This window comes from Schistocerca piceifrons, chromosome X, assembly GCF_021461385.2.
Source record: "Schistocerca piceifrons isolate TAMUIC-IGC-003096 chromosome X, iqSchPice1.1, whole genome shotgun sequence".
Classification (NCBI taxonomy): Eukaryota; Metazoa; Arthropoda; class Insecta; order Orthoptera; family Acrididae; genus Schistocerca; species Schistocerca piceifrons.
The window spans coordinates 617,370,550-617,386,525 of NC_060149.1; the positions used below are offsets into that span (position 1 = coordinate 617,370,550).

General features: G+C 40.9%; 1 protein-coding gene across 2 annotated transcripts in view; it reads right to left on the reverse strand.

The window, feature by feature from the left end:
- LOC124722959 (protein inturned) overlaps positions 1-15,976 on the reverse strand; it is a 254,525-nt gene that overhangs the window by 31,869 nt on the left and 206,680 nt on the right. For both annotated transcript variants that reach the window (XM_047248129.1, XM_047248128.1), the window contains exons 15-17: positions 13,466-13,567; positions 3,788-3,927; positions 19-114 (exon numbers count right to left, since the gene is read on the reverse strand). In XM_047248129.1, coding sequence (XP_047104085.1) covers positions 19-114; positions 3,788-3,927; positions 13,466-13,567 — 338 coding nt within the window. The remainder of the gene's footprint in view (positions 1-18; positions 115-3,787; positions 3,928-13,465; positions 13,568-15,976) is intronic.

Consider the following 15,976-nt stretch of genomic DNA (forward strand, 5'->3'; position numbering starts at 1 on the left):
TATTTCACAAAAACGCACCTGAAGACATGTACCCATAACATTTGTCTGGACTGCTTCGCCTTTTTAAGATCGATGTCACTTCTGGCTGCTTCTTCGATAATACAAAACTGTTACCTAATCAACATGATTTAATTTAGAGCATCAATAATTATGAGTACCAATAAGACAGATATACTTTAAGCAAAGCTGTATTTCTATGTGTACCTTAATTGGCACAGACAATGAATAGCATGTGATGTTACAATTTAATAAAGAACTGATTTCACAACAGAAGGGGGGAGCAGTGAAATGGGAAGATTTATGGAATGGATAGTCCATGTGGTGGCAGGCTTATGAGAGTAAGAGGCAGTGATCTTACATGTCTACACTCTCATAACTGATAGTAGTTTGCTGGAAATGGTACATAGTATTTTGGAATCTTTCACTCTCTGACTACAGCAAAGGTGCACAATCAAGGTTTGAAATCTTATAGACATCATCTAAATGAAATGAACAGATTTCAGTTTTATTAATAAGTTTCATTGATATTAAATCATGTATATGCTTTTCAGTCAGATAGAGTTGGTACTGTAATTATCTGCTGTTCACAAATCATTCCATTTCACTGCATCACAATGTACTAACTAATAGTGGGAATATCAGTTGCATACATAAAAAAATATTAGTGAACAATTTTATACTAATCAAAAGCTAACAATGATTTAATAAAACATCTAGCACACATTCAAAAATAAAAATGTTGTGTGTGGAAATTCATTATATTTGTAAGCAACAGCTCTAAAAAATCAGGTGTCTTATTTCTTATAATATTATTGTTACCTCAATCATACTTCTGTCACACCTGGAAGTGAGTTACATTCTCCAACATTTGGTACATAAATCTTCTAGAGAGGAGCAGATAACAAGTATGAGAGCAAATACCTAGTTACAGGTTCCATATACCTCATCTCCAATGGATATAAAAATACGGGACATTGATAAATAGGAAGGAAATCGAGCTTTGATTGTAGTTGAATACGTGAAACTCGTTTCCCTTGTTATCTACAACATTCAGAAGGGTTAATATATCAGAACTCTACTTGACAAAATGATTCTGAACTTCATGAAATCTTTAACAGTATTCCACATCACCCCCTACCACACAAAATATATGCTTACACAATATAAGACCAAGTATGTGAATTGTCTAAGGAATTACTGGAAAACAGAATGAAGTATGCTGTTCTCAATACAAAGATATCACCAGAAGCAAAAATAGCATATGTGCTGCCTTGCAGAAGGCAACATTTGTGAGATGTGGGTGACTGATCTAAATTTACAAGCAGCACAAGATATCATCTACTAACTACTCTAAAATCTTTATGATCTTTCTTATAACAAATTGATTACCGCATTCTCTTTCCATCTCAAAGGAAAAAAGTTCGCATTGTTAAAAAATATCTTCAAAACAGTTCTGAGTTTCTCTGTTTAATGACAAATTAGTGTCACAGCTTTATTAACATCATAACTAGTAAAACTTGTGCTGTATCATTAACCCACAGCAATGGTTATCACAGAACTCCAATGGTAGTGTGAAAGACAAAAACCTTCACCATTCTCATGCATAACATTGGGGAGAAATTTCTGCAGATTTTAATAAGGTTCACATCTCAACTAGAAACGATGTGAATATGTCAGTGACTTCATAAGCTATGAAATCATGTCTGCAGTATTTGTGCCTGTAGTTTCCGCTAGAGGTCAGTGACAGCTCTGTGGAATAAACTAAGGTGATTGCTAATGTTTCAGGCATGTGAGGACTAATACTGTGATTTAGTACTTACATTTACAAGAAAAACTGACAATGTAAATTTGTGATGAACTGCTGATTTTGCATAGAAAGAATTCACCAACATATAGGGTATTGTAAAAATTGAAAATGGGTTTTCACTGTGTATCCCATACAAGTAAAAACACACTGTGGAATGGCAGGCTATTTCTGTGGGAGAAGCAGACAGCCTTTATGCAAATGGAATCTTTGGTGTCATCCATTAGTAGTTTAACCACATAATATGAGGTGTGTGAGAAAATTGATGACACTGAGGACACTGCGAGTAATATGGCAATGCTGTGTTGTTCTACTTGTGTAGAATGGTTCAAATGGCTCTGAGCACTATGGGACTTCACATCTGAGGTCATCAGTCACCTAGAACTTACAACTACTTAAACCTAACTAACCCAAGGACATCACACACATCCATGCCCGGGGCAGGATTTGAACCTGCGACCGTAGCAGTCGCGCGGTTCCAGACTGAAACGCCTAGAACCGCTCAGCCACAATGGCTGGCCTACTTGTGTAGACCGTGTGTTCATCTCTTCCAGATGTTCAGTCAGAGTTTCAGCTTCATACAGCCACCACATAACTTTTGAGAGATTCATCAGTGAAACTGTGTTTTTGTTGTGTGTTATGATAATGGAACAGCGGACTTGAGAGCAACGTTATGCTATCAAGTTTTGTGTTAAACTTGAGGAATCAGTGAGCAGGACCTCTGAAAAGCTGAAACAGGCCTAAGGGGCAACATTCCCTATCAAGAGCACACATCCCAATGAAAACATCAAACATGTGCATGCTCTTGTGAGATGAGACCCACATTTAACAATAAGGTAAAAAGGACTTTGTAAATTTAAACTCCTTCACCATACATCAAATTTTGTGCAAAGATATGCACATGCAAAAGGTCTATGCCAAAATGGTGCTGAAAAAACCTCACAACTGAGCAGAAGAACAATCGAAGAGATGTGTTGAAATTCTTGAGAGGATTGCCAATGACCACGAATGGTTCAGTTGTGTGGTCACAGATGATAAATAATGGATTTTTGAGTATGATTTCGAGACAAAGTGACAGAGCAAGGAATGGCTCACTAAGACATCTCCTTGACCAAAAAAAAAATCAAATGAGCAAATCAAAGATCAAAACAATGCTGATTTGCTGTATTTTTCACAAAGAATTTGTTCTTCCAGAACAGACTGTCAACCGAGTGTTTTAAAAAGATGCCTTGAAAGGCTCAGGAATGGGTGAACTGAGTGAGACTGGACATGCAGACAAATGAATGCTGCATCATGAAACAGACTCATGTCACATGGCCACCCCCATCATGGAATTTTTGACCTCAAAAGGCATTCCTATTGTTCCACAGCCACCCTATTCACCTGATCTGAGTCCATGTGACTATTTTCTTTTCTTGAAATTGAAAACTGTCTTAAAAGGACATTATTTTGGGACTCTGGAGAACATTCAAAAGAATGTGACTAACTTGTTACAGGCTCTACCAGTTGAACCCTTGCAGCCCTGCTGCCAAGTATGGGAACAATGACTCCACACATGTATAGGTGCCAAAGGGTACTACTTTGAAGGGAACAATATTGTTTTTTGAAAATAAAATAATAAAAAATAACAACTTTCGTACATGAAACATCAGACTCATTACTTTTCTCACACACCTCGTAAACACACAACCTTGATCAGATTTTATGTTGAGAAAAACTAATAAACATACATAACTTGATATTAATCTCTTCTTACATACTTTCTTTGTAGAAACTTTATAAACACCTTTTATACATGCCATATACTTAAGCCACCTGCAAATAAAGTCTGTGGATACATATCAGAGACATGATACCAAGTGAAATAATCCAGCTTAATCATCACACATGATCATAATATATGACCAAAGTTGTGTGTAAAATGAACATGACTGCTGGTAACTTAATGGGAAAAAATATAACTCCACCATGTGAAATTCTTACCTGTTACTGATGATGCTTTTGTTGGTGTCAAAGAATCTAGCTGCTTGACAAAACCAAGGAAGTTCTCTGCTTTTCGAGAGGCTTTATTAGACAGCAATACATCCGGTGTTGTAATTTGTGGACGGCAATTTGCAGATAACCTTAAAAAAAAAAGTAAATTTATTTGATTAGCATCAAGAGTAAAACTCTACAATAATAATGTGCTGATATATGGGTAACTTTTTATACCCACACCTACGTACCTACCCCACAAGTCACCATACGATGCATAGTGGAGGGTACGCTGTACAGCTGTTAGTCATTCCCTTTGCTGTTCCTTTCACACATGGAGTGAGGAAAAAATGATGTCTATATACTTACATTTGAACCCTGATTTCTCTTATCTTGTCTTCATTGTCCTTAAATGATATGATACTTATGTTGCTTGCAGTAGGGTTGTTCTGCAGTCTGCTGCAAATACCAGTTCTCTAAACTTTCTCAATTGTGTTTTGTGAAAAGAATATCTTATCCCTCTGGGGATTCCCATTGGAGTTCACGCAACATTCCCATAATACCTGCATGCTGATCAAACCTAAAGGAAAAAATATAGCAGCAAGCCTATGAATTTCTTCAATTTCTTTCTTTAATCCTACATGGTGGGGATCCCAAACACCTGAGCAGTATTCAAGAATGGGTTGCACGAGTTTTCTGTACACAGTCTCCTTTATAGAGACTTAACCCACTAAACCAAAGACAAGCATTTGCCTTCCCTACAACTGACCTTACGTGCATGTTCCATTTCATGTCACTTTGCAACATTACGCCTATATATTTACAAGCCATCACTGTGTCACGCAGCACACTACTGATACTGTAATCAAACACTACAGGACTGCTTATCCTACTCACCTTCATTGAGTTACATTTTCCCACATTTAAAGAAAGCTGCCATTCACCACATGAAATAGAACTCTCTCAAAGTCATCTCGTATCCACCTATAGCCATTCAGAGGCACACTTTCCAGTACATTATAGCGTAATCAGCAAACAATCACAGAACGCTGCAGATCATTTACATACTTAGACAACAAAAGCAACCTTATTACTCTTCCCTGGAGAACTCCTGACAATACCTTTGTTTCTGGTGAACACTCGTCATCCAAAGTAATGTACTGGATTCTATTACTTAAAATTTTTGCAAGCCACTCATGTATCTGTGAACCCATTCCATATGCTTGTAACTTCATTGACAGTGCACTCTGTCAAATGCTTTCTGAAAATCTATGAATGTGGAATCTTCCTGTTGCCCTTCATCCATGCTTCACAGGATATCATATGCCTTTGTTTTATGTTCTCCATACAGCAGTTTGTGTGGTGGTTGAATGATGGTATGTCTATATGATTCTCCTACACAAATTATTTTTTAAATGCAAGATTGAAAACTTCAGCTTTCATTTTGCTGCCTTCATTTGCCATGCCAGCCTGATTTGAAAGTGACTGAATAGAAGCCTTTGATCCAGTTAGTGATTTTACATGTGACCAGAATTTTCTACAGCTGATGGCAAGATCTGTAGCTAACACATGATGCTGGTGGTGATTGTATGCTTCATGCATCAGCCTTTTTACGGATGCATGAATTTCTACTAACTTCTGCCTACTGGCATTTTGGTATTCTTTTTTGGACTGTGAATACAACAGTCTCCATTTTCTCAGCATTTTCGGAATTTTGTAATTAAACTACTTTAGTATCCAGCCAGCTGACATCATGATGGAGGCACATGAGGTGGCTGGGTAGAGCAGTGGAGCATTTCAGAAACCTGCCATGGAAGGCACATGTGTCACTCAGTATGGGCATAGGGGCATGCCTCTACTTTCTGTAGATTGACTCACATGGTAAGTTCATTTCCTCTCATGGTGTAGTGTTCCCATGTTGTTATCAGCTCACTGTCAGCCCATGAAGTACCCATGCTGACAGTGTACAGTAGCGACGTTGTCATGCCTGTGCAGATACTAAAACGACATTGGGTCTTTTCTGTTCTTAATCCACTTACCCAGTACAAACATATCCAGAGCACGATTAACTTAACAATCAGTTTAAACTTTGCCCGCCAATGACTTGCTGCAGTGGTAACACCGGTTCCTGTCAGATCACCAAAGTTAAGCACTGTCGCACTTGGCTAGCACTTGGATGGGCCACCATCCGGGTCAACTGAGTACTGTTGACAAGTGGGGTGGACTCAGCCCTTGTGAGGCCAACTGAGGAGCTACTCGACTGTGAAGTAGCGGCACTGGTCACGAAACCTGACAATGGCTGGGAGAGCGATGTGTTGACCACATGGCTCTCTGTATCTGCATCCAGTGACACCTAAGGGCTGAGGATGACATGGCAGCCGGTCAGCATAGTTTGACCTTCAAGGCTTGTTTGGACAGTGCTTTTCTTTCTTTTTCCTTTCCTTTTTTTTAAAAAAATCTTGCCCATTATTCCTGTATGTCCAAAACTAAATGACGTCCACTCATTCTCTAAGTAGAATGCTAACAATTTTTTTTTCTGCTCTTTCCAGCATAAAAAACTCTTCTAGCATTCTTCACAGATTTTTTAACTTAAGTAGCCATCATAGATGTGATGACATAATCACTAATTCTTTTCTCTATATACAGCCAGTGTTATAAGATCAGCAATATTTGTAACTACGAGGACTAAAATATTTCCACTGCATGTGAGTTGGCGGATTAGTTTCTTTTTCCTTTCCTTTTTTTTAAAAAAATCTTGCCCATAATTCCTGTATGTCCAAAACTAAATGACGTCCACTCATTCTCTAAGTAGAATGCTAACAATTTTTTTTTCTGCTCTTTCCAGCATAAAAAACTCTTCTAGCATTCTTCACAGATTTTTTAACTTAAGTAGCCATCATCATAGATGTGATGACATAATCACTAATTCTTTTCTCTATATACAGCCAGTGTTATAAGATCAGCAAAAATATTTCCACTGCATGTGAGTTGGCGGATTAGTTGCTCAAGACAGCTTTTGGAGAAAGCGTTCAGGACTGATGTGCAGATTAGCCGTGACAGCAGCTGAAACACCTACTTGGGCATCATCATTTGTTGCAGGTCGTGGTTGACATTTCACATGTGGCTGAACACTTCCTGTTTCCTTAAATAACGTAACTATCTGGCGAATGGTCCGGACACTTGGATGATGTGTCCAGGATACCGAGCAGCATACATAGCACACACCCACTGGGCATTTTGATCACAATAGCCATACATCAACACAATATCGACCTTTTCCGCAGTTGGTAAATGGTCCATTTCAACACAGGTAATATATCACGAAGCAAATACCATCTGCACTGGTGGAATGTTACATGATACCACGTACTTATACGTTTGTGACTATTACAGCGCCATCTATCACAAACCGAAAAAAGTGGTCCAACTAAAACATTCATATTTCTTTACGTACTACACGAATATGTAATAAAAAAAAATGGGGGTTCCTATTTTTAAAAAACGCAGTTGGTATCCGTTTGACCTATGGCAGTGCCATACAGCGGGTCAACCATAGCGCCATCTGGTTTCCCCCTTCAAGATAGACGAGTTTCGTTCATTGTAGTTTTTTCGTTTGATGCTTATTTCGTGATATACTTGGCCCAGTCACTATCAATGGACCACTCTGTATTACACAAGTGTCTGGTGCAATTGTTAGTATGGTTATTGCTGTTACAGTTGCAGGTTATCAAGATTTACGTGACTTTGCATGTGGTGTTACAGTCAGTGCATGAGTGATGGAGCACAGCATGTCCGAGGTAGCAATAAAGTGGGGATTTTCCCATATGACATTTTCAGGAGTGTATCGTAAATATCAGGAATCCGGAAAAACATCAAATCTCTGACATCACTGCTGCCAGAAAAAGATCCTGCAAGAACTGGACCAATGACGGTTGAAGAGATTCATTCACTGTGACAGAAGTGCAACCCTTCTGCACATTTCAATGCTGTGTCATCAACAAGTGTCAGTGTATGAACCATTCAACAAAACATCATCAAAAGGGGTTTCGGAGCCAGAGGCTCACTCATGTACCCTTGGTTACTGCACAACACAAAGCTGTATGCCATTCCTGGGCCCATCAACGGTGACAATGGGCTGTTGATGACTGGATACATGTTGCCTGATTGGACGAGTCTCATTTCAAATCGTATTGAGTGGATGGATGTGTATGTATGGAGGCTACCTCATAAATCCATGGACCCTGCATGTCAGCAAGTGACTGTACAAGCTGGTGGAAGCTCAGTAATAGCATGGGGCATGTGTAGTTGAAGTGATACAGGACCCCTGATACATCTAGATACAGCTCTGACAGGTGACACCTATGTAAGCATCCTGTCTGATCACCTGCATCCATTCATGTTCATTGTGCATTCCGACAGACTTGGGCAATTCCAGCAGGACAATGTGACACTCCACACATCCAGAATTGCTACAGAGTGGCTCCAGGAACACTCTTCTGAGTTAGGTGGGTACCAACAAAAATTTTCACAATTGGAGGAGAAAGTTGGTGACTGAAATTTCGTAAGAAGAGTCTGCCGCAACAAAAAAAAAAGTGCCACCCCAATTTGCGTATCATACCACTGGCACTCTCTCCCTTATTTCAAGACAATATAAAAAAAAGAGTTGTTCTTCTTTAAACTTTTTCAATGTCCTACATCAATCCTATCTGATGCAGATCCCACACTGCACAGCAGTACTCCAGAAGAGGATTGACACGCATAGTGTAGACAGTCTCTTTAGTAGCTCTATTGCATTTTGTAGGTGTTTTGCCAATAAATCACAGTCTTTGGTTAGCTTTCTCCACAACATTACCTATGTGATTGTTACAATTTAAGTTATTTGTAACTCTAATCCCTAATTAGATATATGCGATTTATCATGTAATCAAAATTTAGTGGATTCTTTTCAGTACTCATCTGGATGACTTCACATTTTTCATTCTTTACAGTCAATTGCCATGTTTTGCACCATACAGATAATCATTTTGCTATTGATTTTGATCATCTGGTCACAGTAAATGAAAGCATCATTTGCAGACAATCTGGGTGTGCTGCTCAGATTGTCTCCTAAATCATTTATATAGATTAGGAACAGCAGAGGGACTATAACCCTTCCTTGGAGAATACAAGATATTACTTCTGTTTTACTTGGTGACACCTTGTCTGTTACTATGAAACATGACCTTTCTGACAGGAAATAAAAAAAAATTCAGTTGCACAACTGGAACAATACTCTGTAGGCACACAATCTGATGAGAAGTAGCTTGTGAGGAATGGCACAAAAGCCTTCTGGAAATCTAAAAATATGGAATTAATCTGATGTCCCCTATCAATAGCACTCATTAATTTGTGAGAATAAAGAGCTGCTTGTGTTTTACAAGAACAATATTTTCTGAATCCATGTTGGCTATTTGTCAATAAATTGTTTTCTTTGAGGTAATCCATAATGTTTGAATGCAGTATATGTTCCAAAATCCTACTGCAAATTGAAGTTAGTGATGTGGGTGTGTAATTCAGTGGACTATCCATATTTCCCTTCGTAAGTATTGGTGTGATCTGTGCAACTTTCCAGTCTTTAGGAACTCATCTATCAATGAGCCACCGGTTGTATATGATTGTTAAATATTAAGATATTGTATCAGCAAAGTCAGAAAGGAACATAACTGGTACCCAATCTGAACCTACATCTAAGTTACTGAAGTTAGCAGTTGTTCTTGATTTGAATTCTGGAATCATTACTTTGTCTTCTTTGGTGAAGGAATTTGGTAAAACCATGTTTGGTAGTAGAGTGCCACTGGTGTACCCTACTAATAACCAGAATATGTTTGGGTTTTCTGCCAGATTTTGAGACAGTTTCATTGTGGAAACTATTAAAAACATCTCACACTGACTATCACACAAAATTTGGAGCAACTGTAAAACTTTGCCAAGCTTGGGGATTTTGTGTTCTTTTAAATTTGTCATGCTTTTTGCATTGTTTCTGCAGCAGTGTTCTGACCTGTTTTGTGAGCCATTGGCAATCAGTATCAAACTTGCTGTCAGTAGCATTTCTTTGAATTTAAACCACATCTGGTCTACACTTACATAGTCAGATTGGAAGGAGTGGAGACTCTCTCTTAGGAAGGCATCAAGTAAATTTATGCCTGCTTTTTTTAAATAGATATATTTTGCATTTATTTATCTCAATTTGAATTATACTCTGGTTGGATTTATCATACTTTGTGTCAACATTCACTGTCTTCTCAAGTTCATTTCTCGCAGGCCATTCTACATCTACACCTACATACATACTCCACTAGCCACCGTGTGCTGCTTGGCAGAGGGTTCCTTGTACTACTACTAGTCATTTCCTTTCCTGTTCCACTTGCAAATACAGCCTCCGTACAAGCCCTAATTTCCCTTACCTTATCTTTGTGGTCATACTCCACAAGCTACCGTGTGCTGCTTGGCAGAGGGTTCCTTGTACTACTACTAGTCATTTCCTTTCCTGTTCCACTTGCAAATACAGCCTCCATACAAGCCCTAATTTCTCTTATCTTATCTTTGTGGTCCTTAGGTAAAATGTATGCTGGTAGCCACTCACTGGATGAACTCTATCATTACCAACCACTTGAGATTGTCTGCTTGTTCCACTAGTCTACACATCACTGCCCAACCCCCAAGACCTGACTGGATCCATCCCAAAGTACTACAGCACCTGATTCTACAAATTCTGCCATATTTAAAATGTTCCTGTACTAGGAGGTGTTGGAGATTAGTATTTAACATTACGTCAACAGTGAGGTCATTAGAGACAGTCAAAGATGAACTAGGACTGGTAGGGTGCCAGAGATCTGGACACTGGGTGAGGCAGTTAAAATAAAAACAGAATCTGAAATCCCGTTCATTTGTTAGATCTGCTAGCAGCATAATATTTGTGTAAAGTATTTGTTGAGAGATTGAACCTAAAACTGGCAACACAAAAGCAAAGCCAGTTCCTTCCTCTAGGAATCCCCAGAAAGCATGTTCCTTACATAAGGTACGATGTAAAGGCCTGTATCTATAACAATAAAAAATATTTGAAATACAGAACACCTCATATTTAAATCCTGCTGTGTTATGGTAAGACTGGTTGAATTGTTGAGACCGACAGGATTGTTCCATTCTATATGTAGCTGAACAACATGCAGATGAATATATAATGCCCAATTTCAATGGCTGCTTCACAATATGGGCCATGTGGATCCTCCCTTCCACCACCAGCTTCTCTGTTACAAAGGAGTGTCCCCTTCATCACCCAGTACCACCCCGGATTGGAAAACTGAACCACATCCTACAAGAGGGCCTGAAATGAGGGACATCCTACCCGAAATACTTCCCACCCCTCCTAAAGTGATGTTCCATCAGCCACCCAACCATCATATCATCCCAGTCCATCCCTACGCCACTGTCAGCCCCAGTCTCTTACCACAGGGATCATACCCCTGTGGAAGACTCAAGTGCAAGACATGCCCAATCCATCCATCCAGACCGGTCACAGGCTACCCCATTACGGTCCGGGCCAGCTGTGAAAGCAGCCATGTCATATGCCAGTTTAGCTGCGATCACTGCACAATTTTTTATATTGGTATGACTACCAACCACCTGTCCACCAGGATGAATCATCATCATTATCAGTATAAGTATCAGTATCAGTATCATCATCATCATCATCATCATCTGTTCTGCTCATATGTAGGTTTTCCTATGGTAACTCTCCATGCTCTTTTGTCTTCTGACATCGTCTTCAAATCTTCAAGTGGCTAAGAGCGAAGTGCACTACCATGTGGCACAAAATGCAGCTGAAAGTAACATGCTTGATTACAATTGGTGCTTCACAACACCAGCCACCTGTATCCTCCCCTCCACCATTAGCTTTTCTGAACTGGGCAGATGGGAGTTATTCTAATAACACACCTTCCACTTCTAAAATTATCCTGGTCTCAGGTTATGATAACCTACTGACCCACATCCTCCATCCAACAGTTTCCACCCCATCTGTCCTTCACCTCCTCCCAATTCACACTTCCTCACTGTCACTGTGTGCCACAATCTGTCAATGCACTCACCCTTTCTTTCCCCTTTCTGCTCTCCCCCCCCCCCCCCTCCACCCCCCAAACACCCTGCTGACGCTGCATCTGGGAGCCTTGTCCCTTCTATTCCCTGCATGCCCTGACAGACAGTGTTCTTCTATCTCGCCGCCCACCCGTACCCTACTATCTCTCCCCCCTTCCCCACCCCATTCTGGACTGCTGCTTTCATTCAACATAACCGTTACAGTCTGGCCCAAACGACCTGAGATAGCAGTCGTGTGCATGAGTTGTGCCTGCTGTGTGAATGTGTGTGTGTTTTATTTTCTTTTATGAAGAAGGTTTTTGGCCGAAAGCTCAGTGGTAAGTCTTTTTATTGCGCCTGTCTGTAATTCAATGTCTCTCTCATCACGGCAAAAGACTAGATCCACCAAATTAGCACCCATGTCATTAACACACAGTCCACACACAGAAATCTGGTAGATGTTTTAAGTTCGAATGTAATAAGAAAACTTGAATGAAATGGCCTCTCCCTGGCAATGAGCATACGTTCTGGAATTATTTAATGTGTGAAACCAAATGTCATATTTTAAAATGCCATGGATTCTGCAATGCTTTTCATGAGTTTCATTTACCTAAATAGTTCACAGATCTTTTGAGTGACTATTAGCTGGGGTGGTACAAGTTAACAATCATTAATGAAGTTCATGTGAACAGTACATGATTATATTGCATTTAGGTGATCTTAAAGATAAGATACATGAAAGTTCACATTATGCAATGGATGTTTTGGCAAAAGTTAATGTAACAATCAAGTTGAAACACATAAGAGAGGGCCATTACATCATACCACATTAAATATATGCATAAGAAATAAACACTGGATTCATAATCAGATTGAGAATTCCCTTATATACAGACGAACACCATAAACTATAGTGGAGGGAGGATGATAAAGCAAGATCAGGGGACAATCAGCAGTCTTTACAGGAAGTAACCTACTGTATTGGGTTAGTATGAACCTGGCAATAGAGAAGTCAAAATAGAGTACGCAGGGCAGAATAATGTGGCAGAACAAATGAAAGTACTGGCTGGTTATGAAGACTTCATTATAGGAAAAGATTGGTATACACAGTTTGAAGAAGGCAGTTAGAACAATGCACTGTGAGAAAAACAATGCACAGAGCTCAAGAAGTCTAAGCATGAAATCATTACCCCTCCCCTAAACACTTGCACACATAGTGGAAGACACAAGTTCTTCTGACATTTTCCAGAATATGCTTTTAATCAGTTGTATATATGTGGCCCACGTTGAAAAAAGAAGGAGGGCAATGGATGACATATTGACTACCCATCTAGAAAATATAATCTGTAAATGAACCCCAGTGCTAAGGTATTTCTGGTATCTAATACTGTATACAATTAATAAATTTTTCTTTATAACATTTTTGCCAAGCTGTTCACAACCACTGTATGAAAAACAAAACAGGAAATTATAACCACTGAGATAACTAAGCAAACAGTTTTATAGTTCATAAGAAAAGATTAACTTACCATTCAACTACAACTTTTCACTTAGAGAGAATAATAGATATCTTACCATTTGGAAGCAACTGAAGAAATGCCAGTCTTCTGGATGGAATGTAGTACTTCCTGGGCCATTTCCACATAGCACACATCTGGGCCTGTTTTTTCCATTGCCCTGAAAAAAATTGCTTGTTTTGAGATCAACTTTATGTTGTGGGAACATGAAAAGAAAACAAAAAACCAGCCTCAGTTGTAACCCTGGAGAATGTGGACAAGTGTGAAACATATTGAGTGAGGAACCCAATACATCAACAAGACATGCAGCATAGAAAATCTGGATGCTATAGCAATCTCTCCAGAGGATAATGAAAGAGATAATTAGGCTTTTTCCTTACAAAATTCAATTGCGTTAATCTTTGAAAGACAGGGATGTGGAGTGGGAATACTCTCTTATAAATGACATCACTGAGGCCTCTGGATATGGGACAGCAGAAAAGGATCAGGTCTGGATAGATCAGGTCTCGTTAAGTGATTTCCACATGTACATCAACCAACAGAACTGGTGGCACTGGGATACTATGAATCCACAATTTCAAGCTGCTGTGCCATTTCATCCACAAAAAATCACTGCCATAAATGATGCACAATGCGTTATTGAATCCATTTTTATTGAGTCAACTGTCACAGCAGACAAATATAGACAGTTACTGGAACACAAATCTGTACCAGATGCACACTACTGCCAAATACTCCAAAACTTCTCGTTCATGCTGCACTGAGCATGTCCACACCATACTGCAGACATCTTCAGTTTCCTTTCGGCGATGTTCAGAGATCGGACTGTTGCACTGGACACCTTAGCATTCACTGGACATGGTCTGGAATACCCTCCTATAGTCCCAATCGCAACCTGAGTGATTATTTCATATGGGTTTATCTAAAGGTCTGAGTCTATACAAAGATGCACTTACAATAGTCCAGGATCTTCATACTGTAATTTCCAGAGAGAATCGTGTGGGTGAAAATGATGTTCTTCAGAAACCCACCACAGAATTCAGTTCAAGGCTCTACACACTCAACGCTGCAGAAGGAAAACATTTTGAAAATATTCTGTATAAAATTTCACATTGCCTGTTATCACATAAATACACTCCTGGAAATTGAAATAAGAACTCCGCGAATTCATTGTCCCAGGAAAGGGAAACTTTATTGACACATTCCTGGGGTCAGATACATCACATGATCACACTGACAGAACCACAGGCACATAGACACAGGCAACAGAGCATGCACAATGTCGGCACTAGTACAGTGTATATCCACCTTTCGCAGCAATGCAGGCTGCTATTCTCCCATGGAGACGATCGTAGAGATGCTGGATGTAGTCCTGTGGAACGGCTTGCCATGCCATTTCCACCTGGCGCCTCAGTTGGACCTGCGTTCGTGCTGGACGTGCAGACCGCGTGAGACGACGCTTCATCCAGTCCCAAACATGCTCAATGGGGGACAGATCCAGAGATCTTGCTGGCCAGGGTAGTTGACTTACACCTTCTAGAGCACGTTGGGTGGCACGGGATACATGCGGACGTGCATTGTCCTGTTGGAACAGCAAGTTCCCTTGCCGGTCTAGGAATGGTAGAACGATGGGTTCGAAGACGGTTTGGATGTACCCTGCACTATTCAGTGTCCCCTCGACGATCACCAGTGGTGTACGGCCAGTGTAGGAGATCGCTCCCCACACCATAATGCCGGGTGTTGGCCCTGTGTGCCTCGGTCGTATGCAGTCCTGATTGTGGCGCTCACCTGCACGGCGCCAAACACGCATACGACCATCATTGGCACCAAGGCGAAGCGACTCTCATCGCTGAAGACGACATGTCTCCATTCGTCCCTCCATTCACGCCTGTCGCGACACCACTGGAGGCGGGCTGCACGATGTTGGGGCGTGAGCGGAAGACGGCCTAACGGTGTGCGGGACCGTAGCCCAGCTTCATGGAGACAGTTGCGAATGGTCCTCGCCGATACCCCAGGAGCCACAGTGTCCCTAATTTGCTGGGAAGTGGCAGTGCGGTCCCCTACGGCACTGCGTAGGATCCTACGGTCTTGGCGTGCATCCGTGCGTCGCTGCGGTCCGGTCCCAGGTCGATGGGCACGTGCACCTTCCGCCGACCACTGGCGACAACATCGATGTACTGTGGAGACCTCACGCCCCATGTGTTGAGCAATTCGGCAGTACGTCCACCCGGCCTCCCGCATGCCCACTATACGCCCTCGCTCAAAGTCCGTCAACTACACATACGGTTCACGTCTACGCTGTCGCGGCATGCTACCAGTGTTAAAGACTGCGATGGAGCTCCGTATGCCACGGCAAACTGGCTGACACTGACGGCGGCGGTGCACAAATGCTGCGCAGCTAGCGCCATTCGACGGCCAACACCGCGGTTCCTGGTGTGTCCGCTGTGCCGTGCGTGTGATCATTGCTTGTACAGCCCTCTCGCAGTGTCCGGAGCAAGTATGATGGGTCTGACACACCGGTGTCAATGTGTTCTTTTTTCCATTTCCAGGAGTGTATGACGACAAGAAG